The 14369-nt window shown below is 42.8% G+C and overlaps 1 protein-coding gene across 1 annotated transcript in view; it reads right to left on the reverse strand.

Annotated features, from left to right (window-relative positions):
* Positions 1-5527: 5527 nt before the first annotated feature.
* Positions 5528-14369, reverse strand: part of GAN (gigaxonin) — a 53095-nt gene continuing 44253 nt past the window's right edge. The window contains exons 10-11 of the mRNA XM_037142456.2: positions 6774-6883; positions 5528-6685 (exon numbers count right to left, since the gene is read on the reverse strand). Coding sequence (XP_036998351.2) covers positions 6504-6685; positions 6774-6883 — 292 coding nt within the window. The 3' untranslated portion in view covers positions 5528-6503. The remainder of the gene's footprint in view (positions 6686-6773; positions 6884-14369) is intronic.

Here is a 14369-nt window from a genome sequence, read left to right on the forward strand (position 1 = left end):
CATGAAAATACATTTAACAGACCCTCAAACTGCTCATGATATAGCACCTTACAGAAAATGAAAAACAGTAGCCCCAGCCACCTCAATTCCAAACAATGGGTCGAACAACAGACGAATTTCCTGTCTGATCCTAACAAGGACGGAAATCAAGGTATTGTACACAGCAGTGGTGTTGAAATATACTACTTTTCTACGTTACAAAAACATAGTCTTTTGAAGACTCTTTAAAGTTCAAGTTGAGTTTCAAGTAATCACTTTGCAGCAGCTCTAGGAGAATTACTATTCCTCCTGATTAAAAGTGCCTATTAAAAAAAAAAAGGAGTAAAATGGAAAATACGCCTTAGAGAACTGTATTCCTCAAGGCCGCTTACTGCTTGCTTCCAGGCTTTTGTCAAAGGACAGAATGTGTTGAATTCTTCTAAACTGGCAGGGGATAGCACACCACCACATAATGAGGTAGCCGAAAGCAGAGTTTCTCCCATAAACACTAAGAACAAGGGAATAAGTGCATGTAATTCTCATCCAACTAAACAGGAAACATGATAAAGCAAGCTTGGGAGAGTCATGTTTAAACCAAGTTCACTGGTTTAACTTCAAAACGTATGACCCAAGATTCTCAGGTGCAGCCACTGTAATTGTAATTGATGAATAAGAATAATAAAAATAAAGTACTTAAAAACTTACAATTTGTACTGAAATGCTAAAAGTCAACTTCTAATAAATATCATTCACCCACCAGAAAGCAAGATGGACCTGTACCGGCGTGGGGGCTGAATTACTTGAAGGGGCCTTTTACTGACAAGGGTCCTGTCAACCAGCTCATCTCTTTCCAGCTCACCCTAGCAGTGTGCGCCCAGGGCCTGGCCTGGCCTCTTCCCCCGGCTGCACCTTCTCCAATTCACATCACGGCAACTCAAGAATTTACAGCTTTGTTGGGCTAGGAGGACATTAACATAAAAAATTATAATTAGCCCAAACTTCAGTTGAGTAGCAATTTTCAAAGCTTAGTTTTTATTTCAATAAAACAGAAGGCAACAGACATTTCCCACTAGATAATTATGTAACATTGTAGATAATTATGTAACTGCTAGATATTTGCCTATCTAGAAGTTTGTTGTCAGGTCTTTGAAAGAGATGGAATTTAAAAATCAAATCACTTGGAGAGCTTTGATGATAGAACTAAGAAAGAACAAACTTTCCTCAACTGTTGGCATCAGACCAAAGAGGATGGTCATAACCGAACTCCTCAGATGTCACCGACGTGGAACTTTTGTAATGAGATAAAGTTGGTATGTTTGTACGTTTAAAGTTAAAATAACAAATTTCCTTCTGAAAACTACAAAAAAATTAAAAGTTATCAGCTGGTTTGTGGGGGGAAAGACAAGTCTGTAGTTCAATACCTACTGAGACTGCACTGCCAGCTGGCAGGACAAACTCCAACCTGAGTTCATGTTCTTCCCAAACATGGACAAGTTATCCCTTACCCGTATACCGTAAATGTCTATAATTTCTGAACTGGCTATAAGGAATATTCAGGGATTACTAAACAGCTAGCAAAGTACTTTCCTCAACATTCTAAGACACAATTCCCTTGCCCTTACCGATTACCTTATACTAGGTAAGGTAAGAAAAGGAAGTGTACATGAAGCTCCAGCTCCTTTAAAGTAAAAGCAGCTTCTCTTTCAAACACACTTATCACTTCTGTTCTTACAGACTTAGTAGATTCGTAAATTTTCCTATAGCTAACTGACAAAGAAAACCAAAGATCTTTCATTTTATATCTATGCAGTTTGCAAAAACTATGTTTGGGGGTTTAGTGATTATTAGACCATTATAAGAGTCCTGTCTACCTAGAAAATTAAGTGAGTCTAACAGGCTGAACGGTGAGGGTCCGGAGGCCTGGATGCTGCCTGGGGTGCCGACTCCCGTGTGCAGAGCAGTGAGGACGCATCCACTGGCCTCGAGGGCTGCTCCCTGTCCAGCGGTGAGCACTGCGCCTTCACACAGACACGAGGCTCAAAGCAGTACGTTCTGGAAAAGATTTTGAGCCCTGTATAAAAAGCAATAAATAAAACCCAATAGTAAAAGTGAAAAATGTTGTTGGGCGTGCTGAGAGGAGGGTCTCAAGCACCCCGCAGACCGGACGGAAACCACAGTGGGGCGTGTCACATGTCAGGCACTTTGCATTTCTTCTTCTGTGCTGGGCTCCCGCTTTATGAGGCCAGCACACCTGTGCACGAACTTTCTCACTTAAAATCCAGAAAATTCTAAGGCCCCCTCAGAAAGTACTTTGCAATCCCATGAAACACATCTCTTGGAGCACAGCAGACCACATTCACTGGTCCAGCCTTCACTGACGGCCTGCTGTGAAGCTGGGATTAGCAGATGACTAAGGTGCGGTCCCTGCCCCCAGGAGTTTACAGTCCAGAGGGAGAGCAGTGTTATACCTGCCTCACTGTTACGCTCCTCAGAAACGCAAGCAGAAACCTTAGTAGGTGCTCAATAAACATTTGTTGATAAAACCTAGGGCAGGCTTTTCTACACCAGAGTCTCCTCTCTCACTGGCTCCCCCCAAGGCTCACAGGCTTGAGGGGGCAGCCGCTGAACAAGAGCAGCCTCATCTTTCCCTTCCACCAGTGCTTTTTAAGGGGGTGGAGGGTCTCGGCACTTGTTAAATGGATGCAATGTGCAGTGTAAGTGCACCTTATTCTTTCCCCAGACGGTCAAATGTCTTCATCTGACCAGAGGAGACTCCTCTTGAATCAAGAAAGCCAACGTTCTGGAAGGTAACACTGCAGTGTTTTCAGTGGTCCCTGGTAAACACGCTGGGATCCTGGTTTGGTCTGTTCAAGTAGGAACGTATCAGATGGAACCCCAATGGACCAAGGCGGCCGACACGTTTCTCTAAAAGCCTAACTCACTGCCATGGGCAACTGAGGTGCACCGCAAAGGCAGCCCCTCCCTCACCATGTCAATATGAGGACTGTTTCCTGTGCATTGCCTAGGGAACCCCACACTTAGAAATGATTAAAAAAAAGGCACTTCTAAAGCACCACTGAAGAAAGTGCCATCATTGAAGTGGTAGTGCAATAGGACAGAACACTTCAATACAGACAACATACCGCCCAGCATCCCCCCAAATGTGCCTTTTTGGTTGTTACAGTTTGAAAAAAAGCCTGCCGTTAGCAATGATCTCCTCACAGCAATGAAATAATAAATTAATGAAACACAATTAATTTCGAAATTTCTTAGGCCAAATCTTTATGGCATACCAACTACTGGTTGGCAAACGTTGTCATTAGTTTCACTAAAGAAAAGAAATGCAAACACCAAGTGAAACTACAAACTACAAATTTATCAGTATTTACACTCAACATGAGTTTCACACAGTATCAACTGAAGGGCCACAGGCTCGAGAATTTATCAGAAGCACCAGAAGACAGTAATATATGTAGTTTGGAACTACAATCAAAAGTAAACATATACAAACGGACGTACCAGGTCGCACAGCACGCACACGCGCACACACACGGACTCGTTCACACTCTCTCACATCTCTCTCTTCACACTTTTTCCTCTTGCAGGATATAAGCACTATCAGAACCCCCCCACACACAAAACTTCATTTTAAATTAAACACTTAAAATCTTTGAAAAATCTACATTTGGATGTGCTAAAGAAACTATCCTACTTCAGATTGTAGCACAGGGGAGAGCCTTTAAAATACACTCACTCACCCTAACCTGAGACAACTTTCCTTCTGTTGGTGAGATAAGGAAAATAAATTGCACTTCCCCCAAAGATATTATATTTAAAATTTTAAGATCTAGCTTAGCCACCAATTCCAACATATGCCTGGTAAAAGTGCCTTATGGAAAAAGAAGTATCAAAAATTGATCAAGAAAAGATGTTTCAAGTCATAAGTGGAATGTTAAAACACAAACCTGCATGAAATGAGTTAAAATTTATTTCACAATACTGAAATAACTGTAATTTACAAAAAAGGTCATGATTAATTTTGGAACATAATAAAATTAAATACATCCCTACGTGTCAACAAAATATTTTCATATTTATATATATATATACGTATATATATAGTAAAAATCAGTTTGGCACTTAGCAGCTTTTGTTGGTTGTTGCATCCCATACTATATGGCAAATTTATTTTATAAAATATTCCCTAATTTCTGCAGCTATCATGTCAATAAACTGAATTAAAAGAACATAACTTTAGAAAACAAAGAGCAGGGCACCGACAGTGTTGCAACCGGGAACCATTCGCTCCTAACCAATGAATCCTTCCTTCGGAAAGGCCTGGCGTAGGCTGGGAAGAATTTCAAACTTCAGAAATTTAAAATAGAGAGAACTGCTGATTGTCACGGCTTTAATAAGATACCGATTACTACTTTAAGGTAGCTCAACTGCAGCTTCTGAATGCCAAAGCTGTGTTCTAGACAAGATCCTCTACTAAAGAAAATTCACTTTTTCAGCAATCTGTTTTCTCTAAAACTAATACCTAATTGTAAGAAGAAAGTTTTCTGTCTCCGTAGCAGCCATGGAGCTTGCTTTGATAAAGTATCCAAAGTATCACTGGGAAAGTGTGCAGACAATGGCGGACCCACACGCGACACAAGGGAGAAGGGCCAGCTTTGACTTCAGGCCCAAGTGGACTGTGTTACTTAAACACGTGGCAAACCTGGCCTTGTGCTCCTGACAGAGAAGAGAAAAACCTCATTCCTTCTTTGACCAAACTCTTCTGCCAGAATGGAACGTAAAATGTGCCACACATAACATTCTGCAGAATCATCACGGGCAAGACTCCTCCCACCAACTCTGACAGCACTGTGTTGACTTCTAGTGGGCATTGAAAACGAAAACAAAAACCAAAACCTCTCACCCCTTTTTCTATTCATGGTGGGAAAACACAAGCGACATTTCACATGCACGTTAATAGCATACAAACATTCCATGTAGAAAGTTTCCTAAAGAAATTCCTGTCCCCAAATTTACAATAACCAGATACATTTATACATTAATCTTTAAAACAAAACGCTGCTTCTTAGAGCCATATTCTAAGGGGGGAGGAAGCTGTAGAAAACAATTAAAAATGAAGAATTCTATATTATTAAACTGATCAGAAATCTGATATTGCATAAAATTCAAATGATGAAGTAATGAAGCACTTTGAAGTCCCTGATTTCACACTAATGTGGTCTGATTTGAATGGAAAACAAAGTATCTCACAAGATACATGCTGCTAATGACAGACCTTTCCCCCCAATGGGACATGGGGTGCAGTGGCATGGGAGTGAGAGATAGAGAAGGAGGAATTTGCTCTACTATGAACAGAATGAAATTAAGTTGAGGTAGTTTACTCTACCAGCCAAACTTTATCGTAATTTGTCTAAACCCTTACTAGTGAATGGCACTGAGGATCTTCTACTACAAAGACTAGATTCTGAACACATTTGCATTCTAAGACAAGTTTTCAAATCCTAACAGTAGTAAACAAGACTCTGTGTGCTTTCAGACAGATTATTTTTAAAAGTTTTGATCCCGTTATATTTTGTCTGGTCAGTTTTTTTTTTTAAATTTTATTTTATTATTATTTTTTTGTGTGGTCACAGCAGACCATTATTATTTATCTGACTCAGGTCTTTCTGTTATAAAATCTCCTCCTCTCTAACCTGCTCAAATTCATAAGATGGTTTTGATTACTCGAAGGGAAGACTGGCACTGCCTGGGATCCTTCACAACTCCAAGAGCACTACCCCAGAAATCATGGCGGGACACACCCCAATCCAAATTAACACAGAAGTTAGCAACTTCCTTTAAATTCATACGAGGGCTGCAACCTGACTTGTTAATTTACTGAGTGTTACTAAGATAGAATGTCATCAAAGAGAAATTTTATCTTAGTTTCAATTTACCATAATATAGTTTTAAAAAGATTCTTAGCACAGAATACTAGTAGTAAATGGAGACTAGCTGGCACACCATCCAATGTAACATTTTAGGCACAATCCTTAATTTGTTGGGCAGGTGGGGTTAGGCATAATGTTTCCTTCCAAGTGCAGTACAAAAGCAGTCTTGGTATGCTTGGATATGTTGATTTGCATATACGGATTTTTGTTTGTTTGCTTACCAAAGCCGGGTACACAGCAGTGTACCTTCAGGAAAAATGCACCTTAGTATTTTAACTTCAATATTTTACATAATTACTGATTCCCACCTCCCCCTTCCTTTTGACAGTCTAGCCTCCATTTGTCTACAGACACACCTAACTGGAGGAACCAATTCCTGCCAGGTAGTTTTTGAACAGTTACATGTTCTCCCAAACAAGAGCTGAAGCTCAAGCGTCTAAGCATTATAAAACCACCAGAGTTACCACACAAAGCCTGGCATGCAGAGCAAGTTTAGGCTGCCATCTCGGTCCCCCTCGCGTGAAGCCCTGTGATGGTGCACTTGGTCAGGAGCTCTGCTTCCGCTCCGCTTCCTCTTCAAGGTGAATGAACACGGATACGAAATAAGCCTTGTTGAAGCTGCAGGCGGAAAAGCTTGCAATTTGCAATACGTAAGGCTGCACACCCAGTGCGGCGGAGGTCGGATGGAAGGAGTGGTTTAGTGTGGTGCCAGGTTCCAGTGCTTCTTTTAAACTCACGCACGTAGTCGTAATTGGTGCCTGAACCACAAAAATAAGCAGTGGTGAGACAACGTGCTTTAGAATCACTAGGAAACAGTTATGGTAAAAATCACCCTAAGGTTCTTACCCGTGTCAAGATCTCCGATAACATAAATACTGGCTCCTATGGGTACAGCTCCATAAACAAAAGAGGAACTGGCGGGGATGCATAAATTCTGGTCATTAAGGTAGATCCACCTGAAAACAAACAGAAGGACTGAATTAAGGACAACTACCAACGACAACAAAACTGGGTAAGCCTTCAACAGTACTAGGCACTGTGCCAGTAAATCTCAACCCCACCTCCACTTCCGGGTAACCACTGATTTGCTTCCTGTCACTACAGGTATTAGATTTGCCTGTACTAGAATGTCATATATACTGAATCATAAAGAATATGCACTTTTCAATATGCTCCTTTTGTTCAGCATAATGTTTCTGAGATTCCATGTTGTTGCCTGCATCAGTAACTTATTTCTTTTTCTTTCCAAGTAGTATTCCATTATATGGACATACCAGTTGTGTTTGCCCATTCACCTGCTTGTGCTCATCTGGGTAGTGTCCAACTTTGGTTATTTTAATAAAGTTGTTTTGGATATCAGAATGCAAATCTTTTTTGTGAACTTATGTCATGGACTTGTGTGGTTATAGAGCTAAGGATATATTTCACTTGATTTAAAAAATGCCTGTTTTTTAAAGTGTGCCATTTTGCATCCCTATTAGCAATGTGTGAGAATTCCAGCTGCTTGGTATTAGTGCCGGCTTCGGTACTATCGGTCTTTTCCATTTTATCGAGACTGATGGAATGCTGTGCTCTGAAGACTAATGACCTTGAACATCTCTGCATGCATCTTATTGATTATGCCATTACAGTTGTCCCATTCCCCCCTTCATTCTCTTCCACCCCCCTGCACAACCCCTCCCCTCCACTCCCCCCCTTTAGTTCATGTCCACGAGTCACAAGTTCTTTAGCTTCTACATTTCCCATACTATTCTTGCCCTCCCCCTATCTATTTTCTATCTACCATCTACACTACTTATTCTCTGTACCTTCTTCCCCTCTCTCCTCCTCCCACTCCCCTGTTCCTAACTCTCCATGTGATCTCCATTTCTATGGTTCCATTCCTGATCTAGCTGTCCTCTTAGTTTGCTTTTATTTTAGGTGTGGTTTTAATAACTGTGAACTTGCTGTCCTTTCACTGTTCATCTTTTTTATCTTCTTTTTCTTAGATAAGTCCCTTTAACATTTCATGTAATAAGGTCTTGGTGATGATGAACTCCTTGAATTGGATCTTATCTGAGAAGCACTTTATCTGCCCTTCCATTCTAAATGAAAGCTTTGCTGGATAGAGTAATCTTGGATGTAGGTCTTTGGATTCCATGACTTGAAATATTTCTTCCCAACCCCTTCTTGCCTGTAAGGTCTCTGGAGAAATCAGCTGACAGTCTGATGGGAACGCCTTTGTAGGTAACTGTCCCCTTATCTCTTGCTGCTTCTAGGATTCTCTCCTTCATTTTCATCTTGGCTAATGTAATGATGATGTGCCTTGGTGTGTTTCTCCTTGGGTCCAACTTCTTTGAGACTCTGAGCTTTCTCGACTTCCTAGAAGTCTATTTCCTTTGCCAGATTGGGGAAGTTCTCCTTTATTATTTGCTCAAATAACTTTTCCACTTTTTGGTCTTCCTCTTCCCCTTCTGGAACCCCTATAATTTGGATGTTGGAATGCTGAAAGATGCCCTGGAGGTTCCTAAGCCTTTCCTCATTTTTTAAAATTCTTGTTTCTTCATTCTTTTCTGTTTGGTTATTTCTTTCTTCCTTCTGGTCCACTCCACTGATTTTAGTCCCAGATTTGTTTCCATCACTATTGGTTCCCTGTGCATTTTGCCTCATTTCACTTAGTGTAGCCTTCATTTTTTCATCTAATTTGTGACTAAAATCAACCAGTTTAGTGAGCATCCTGATCACAGTGTTTTGAACTGTGCCTCTGATAGACTGGCTATCTCTTGGTCGCTTAGAAGTATTGGCTCTGAGGCTTTGAGTTGTTCTTCTGCTTGAGCCATAACGTTTTGGTCTGTTCACAACTGTTACGTATAAGGGGAGAAAGCTTAGGTGTTCACTGGGGCAGGTCTGCCCAGTTGCTGGGTTGTGATGCTGTATGTGTGGGTGGGGTCAGAGAGGGAGCAATGGCATTTGTTCCACTCTCTCTTGGATTTCAGTCCCCTCTGCTGCTTCCCACAAGCAAATTGGGCCCTTTTGGTGCTGGTTCCTGGGTGGGTGGGCTTGTGTACATTCTAGGATCCTGTGGGTCTCCCCAGAGAATTCTTCTGTGAGGCTGGGAGCCTCTCCCAGCACCTCAACCCCCAGAAGTTCTTCCAGTCAGTGCTTTTAGGCTTTATTTCCCATCGCTGGGGCCCTGGGTTGCACAGTCTGTCTCACTGACCATTTTGAAACCTGACTGGTTTTTCTGTGCACAAATGTGTGTCCATGGTCAGCCAGCTGCCTTGTGAGCCTTACTGGGTTCCTTCCTGAGTTCGCCTGGGTCGCCAATCACTGCCACCTCCTGCCGGGACCCCTCTCCACTGGCCGCCGACTCCGCCCCTCTTACCAGTCTGGATGAATGGTTCATTGTTGTCAGACTTCCATACAGTTCAATTTTCTGTCTGATTTGGTTGTATTTTTATTCCTAAATCTCTGTTGTCCTTAAATTTGGTTGTGCGAGGAGGTACAGTATTTCCACCTATGCCTCCATCTTGGGCGCAAGTCCTTTTCATTTTCTTAATGGAGCTTTTTGAAGAACAGAAGTTTTCCATTCCAATTCATCCTTTGTTGTTCTTTTCTAGCTCATGCTTTCTGTGTCCTTCTAGGAAATCATTGCCTACTCCGAGGCTGCAAAGATTTTCTTCTTATGCTCTTTTCTGGAAATTTCATGGTTTCAGCTGTCACATTTAGGTCTTATGATACATTTCAAGTTAATTTTTGTGTATGGTATGAGGTAATAGTCAAGGGTTTTTTTTGTACACATATCTAGTTGTTCCAGCATCATCTGCTGAAAAGATGTTTCTTTCCCCACTGAATGGCCTTGGCACTTCTGTTGAGAATCAATTTAATTGCCACTAAAAAGATCCGGGGCCCCATGAAGAAGTGGCTGACCCCACCGCTCAGATGGAAAACACGAGATGAGCCTGGAGCATCTTGCGCTGCAAGAGCGGAAGTGCTTAAAAAAAGGGGGGGGAGGGGGTGTCAAACAGACACAGGAACTGATATGAAGTAATGGCCAAAGCTGGGGCAAATTGAGCAACAAAATAATGATAGTGTTAGATTTGTAACTCAGAATCAAAGGAAAACCCATGAGTCCATACTGATATGAATAATTGAACACGTGAAAAAACAGGGAAAAGGGACGGGTCTTCTTCACAGAATTCCAGTTGATGGAATGAAAGAAATGAAATCATCATGAGGCAGACACGACGGTAATAACCACTGAGGGCTAGTCCACTGATCGGTGCTAAGTGAGTGGAGAAGGTCTGAGGGAATACAGTGTGTGCATATTCTTAAACTCTCCCTTCCAAGATACTTATTCATTAATTGCAAAGGGGAAAATAGTAGCTTCGCAGTGGGAAAACCCAACAGACCTCACTTAGATCAGGTCATCAAGGTTAGTGCCACCAGTGATAAGACAAAATAGTGACATCGCGCCCTACCCGACGTGGTGCAGTGACAGGCACCGCACCACAGCTGTGGTGTCCTTGCCCACAGCCTCATCCAAAAAAACCACTAGACAAACCCAATTTAAGAGACATCCTACTCAAAAACTGACCAATAATCTTCAAGGGTATCATGCACGAAAGACCTGGAAAACTAGGGAGCTATCAAACACAAAAAAAGACTAAAGAAGCACAATAATCGAGTGTAATGCCAGACCTGGGACTGAGTCCTGGAGCAAAAGGAGAAAAGATAACAGTAGACAAGTTGGTGAGATTCAAATAAAGTCTATCTTTACCTAATAATATTGTACCAATGTTAATATCCTGGCTTTGATACCTCTACCATGGCTATGTAAGATAGTAACATTAGGAGATGAGTGAATGGCTTATGGGAACTCCATTTTTGCAACTTTTCTACAAGTGTAAAATTATCCCAAAATAAAAGTTAGGGTTTTGGGGATTTTTTTTGACTTAACGATGTTCACTTAAGGTAATCTGACCAACTTCCCTTTAATAGCTAAAGGCACAACCAGGTCATAACTGACCTCGGTCAGACCCTGGGAATGCAGCTAAACCACTGAGAACACCCGAGGCCAGGCCGACACTGGCTGTAGGAGCGTTCAGGGGCAAGGGTGTCACTGCCCCGGTACCTCTAAGTCTATGCTATAAAGTGTCCAATAAGCCAGGGGCGTAGGTCCCGAGCACCTTGATGCTAAATACAAATGCAAAATTATCTCACTAAGAACAGCACTTTTATTTCAATGAACATTCTTCTAAGTTGTTATAAAGGAATAGCTTCCACATTTGAATTTCAAGAAAGATGGGAGCAAAATGTTTGTCCAAGACCCTATAACAATTCAGAAGCAAAGCTAATACAAGTTGCCTTATTTCTAAATACCTTCATGTACCACTGACTCATCCAACACCTGAATGTTGATTGGTAGCCAACAGTTTTTTGGGGCTGAGAATACAGTTTGGCCTCTGCCCCCAAAATGCCTCACATTAATAGGAAAAGTGAAAAATCTAAGAGCTCTCATTAAAGAAGTGAGACCAGGGATCTGAACAGACCTTTGAAAGAAAAAGTCTGGAAATGTCAAACTACAATAACTAACGGGCTCATTCACATTACATGTTTTCAGGGCTAACCGTACATGTCTGGACCCTGACAGTTACTCACTTCCTGGGCTCTGAGTCACACCAGTGGGAGACAGCCCCGTGTGCCGTGTGCCGTGTGCAGTCGCAGCATGCCCAGCGTGTCTCCACAGGACCAACGCCGGCGGAGACACACACTCGACTCTCCTGTGCGGGCCCATTAAAAGGCCACGTATGCACTCAGCAGGTTCACGGTCACTTCTAAAGTAAGACAGGTATGACCACACTATCTACCGAAAAAGCACATCAGGATATGGGATATTTTGGAATGATTTTGTAGAGTTAAGAATCTGATAGAATCCCTCCCTGGAATAATTCAAGCTGGTCTACCTAAATGATGTACCAAATTTGGTCACTAGGTGATCTATTTCCTATAATGCTGAGGCCTCCAATGAAATAAAACTAACACGAAAATTTAACTGGAACATGTATTTCCCGTTGCTTATAAAACAGGTATAAAAGGCACATGGTTCTCCATTTCTTCTTCTACCACGTACCCCTCGCTGACCTTGGGCAACGTAGCTAAGCCAGTCTCTGTTTCGTCAACTGTAAAGAAGGGACACCAGACACCATCACCAACTCCGAGTGAGTGTTGTGGGGAGGAAATGAAACTGCCAACGTGAAGCACTTTACACGGTGTCTAGTACAGAGCAGGCATCTCTGTGTGGTAGTCATTTCTGTAATGAACGAGGCAATATTACACCTTGAGTTACAAGGTTTTTACACACAGGCTTATCAGGACTTGGAGGCTATAATGATGACTCTGCTGTTAACTCAGAGGTAAGAATGCTCCCTGAGAACGACACTTTAAAATCTCGCAGGGCTCCACAGCGGTGAGCTTCAGAGGGAGGAAAGCAGGAGGGAAAAGACGGGCATGGAGCGAGGAGGGAGGAGGAGCGAGAGGAGGGCAGAGGGGAAGAGAGAAGAGACAGGAAAAAAGGGAGCGTCAGTGAGGCTTCTGCTTTTAGGGAGGAAGGATCTCTTCACAAGCTGGTCCTCCTGCAAGAAACAGCTACAGCTCTGGACAAAACCAAACACACAACTGCCTGAGGGCTCTGCAGTGTGATCAAAAGCAGGCAGGTTTGTGGAGGAAGCCGAGGGTTGAACAAGCACCCCACATGGAGTGGTTCCATTCTTCGGTAGCTCTGCCGGAGGGCAGTGGCTCGGGGCAGCTGAAACCCCGAGATACCTGCCATCTTTCTGACCACTGGAATTGAGGTAGACAGTGCATTGTGAAGCCACCAGAATCACCAAGGTGCAGTGGGGGGGTCTCAGAAAGGTGACAGGTAGAGAGGAGCCCCTAAATTTATGTGTATTCACTTAGCTCAAGTCTTTGACTGACCCCAGGACTACAAAGGCGTGTAACTACAGCTTGAAGAACCGAACTCTGGGCTGCCACCCGCTGTGGATGTGACAGCTGCAGACCCAGTCCAACCAGGTCCACGGTCTGCTGAGGCTCCCAGAGCAGCACTGGGAAGCAAGGAGGCCCCAGGGCCTCAGCGATGTTCTGTTCACAATGTCCAGGGCGCAACCCAAAATTATTCAACAAAAGAGCCAGAAAAATAAGAACTCATTCTCAAGGAAATAAATGATCAACAGACGCCAACTCTGCAATGACTCAGATGCCGGGATTATCTACCAGGCAGGGACTTGAACGCTGCTACCAAACTATGCTCAGTAAGGGAAAGGAGAATGTGCTTATGGTGAAAACACAGGAGGCTTCAGCACAGGTATTTTTTAAAAAATAAGAAAAATTCTACCTGAAGAATTTAGGGGAGGAGGAGCAGAATAAACCCTAAGTGCAAGGAAAGAAACAACACGGACAGAAGCAGAAGCCAATGAAGTGGAAAACACACAAAGGAGAAAATGAAAGTCCACAGCTGGCTGTCTGGAAAGACAAAGGTGGCGGGAGGCTCTGTCAACAGGGGGTGCTGGCACCCAGGCCGGTCCTCCGGCTGAGCAGGATCAGCTCGGTTTGGTGAGCGCTGAGGAAACAGGAAGGATCTTCAGCAGGGGAACGAAGATCAAAGTGACACTAATCTTTCAGAAATGTATACGAGAAGACCGGTTAGAAGGCTGACGACACCGTGCCACCGTGCGTAGGGAAGAGAATGCTCTGGGAGGAGCAGAGAAATAAAGGCGGGTGAATGTGAGAAATAGCACAGTTTCAAAAAGAAGGGAAGACAGCCGGTGAGACGTGAACCGAAGCCTGGGAAAGGCTCAAAGATGACCTTTCTGGAGGGGGGACACCGGGGAGGTGTGGTATCAGTAAAGAACAGGAGCACCAGGAACAGCCACAGAGACGCTGCCCTTCTGACGCAGCAGCCTGTTCCTACGACTACGTTCAACTTATGGCACAGTCTTTGCTTTCCTTCAAACAGTTCGTGTTCAGTTGGAAACACAGAAAATGATAAGATATGGCATTTTTCCAGGAAAGTTTTAACCTAAAAATAGGGAACAAAGGCAGGAAAGACAAGAGATTACTTAACAATAAATGGTATCCGATCTAATACAGATTGTTCATCTGGCAACAGTTTCCAACGAATGCAAATATAACATACTTGGAAACATCTGATGATCTTTTAAGAAATAAAAATGTTATTTTCTTTCCACAGACATTTATGAGAAAGCCTACACTTTTGAGGCAATAAAGTATGGTAGCTGAGAAGGCCGCCTCTGGGGCCAGAATGTGCAAGTTCAAATGCAAAAGCTCTGCCAACTGCATTTGGGCACATACTTAACCTCTTTGTGTTTGGGTTTCCTTATGAGTAAAACAGGAATAAAAAAGTGTCTATATCACAAAAGCCTGTGGTGAAGGTTAAATGAG

This window comes from Artibeus jamaicensis, unplaced genomic scaffold, assembly GCF_021234435.1.
Source record: "Artibeus jamaicensis isolate MK-2021 breed Jamaican fruit bat unplaced genomic scaffold, CSHL_Jam_final contig_464, whole genome shotgun sequence".
NCBI classification, from domain to species: Eukaryota; Metazoa; Chordata; class Mammalia; order Chiroptera; family Phyllostomidae; genus Artibeus; species Artibeus jamaicensis.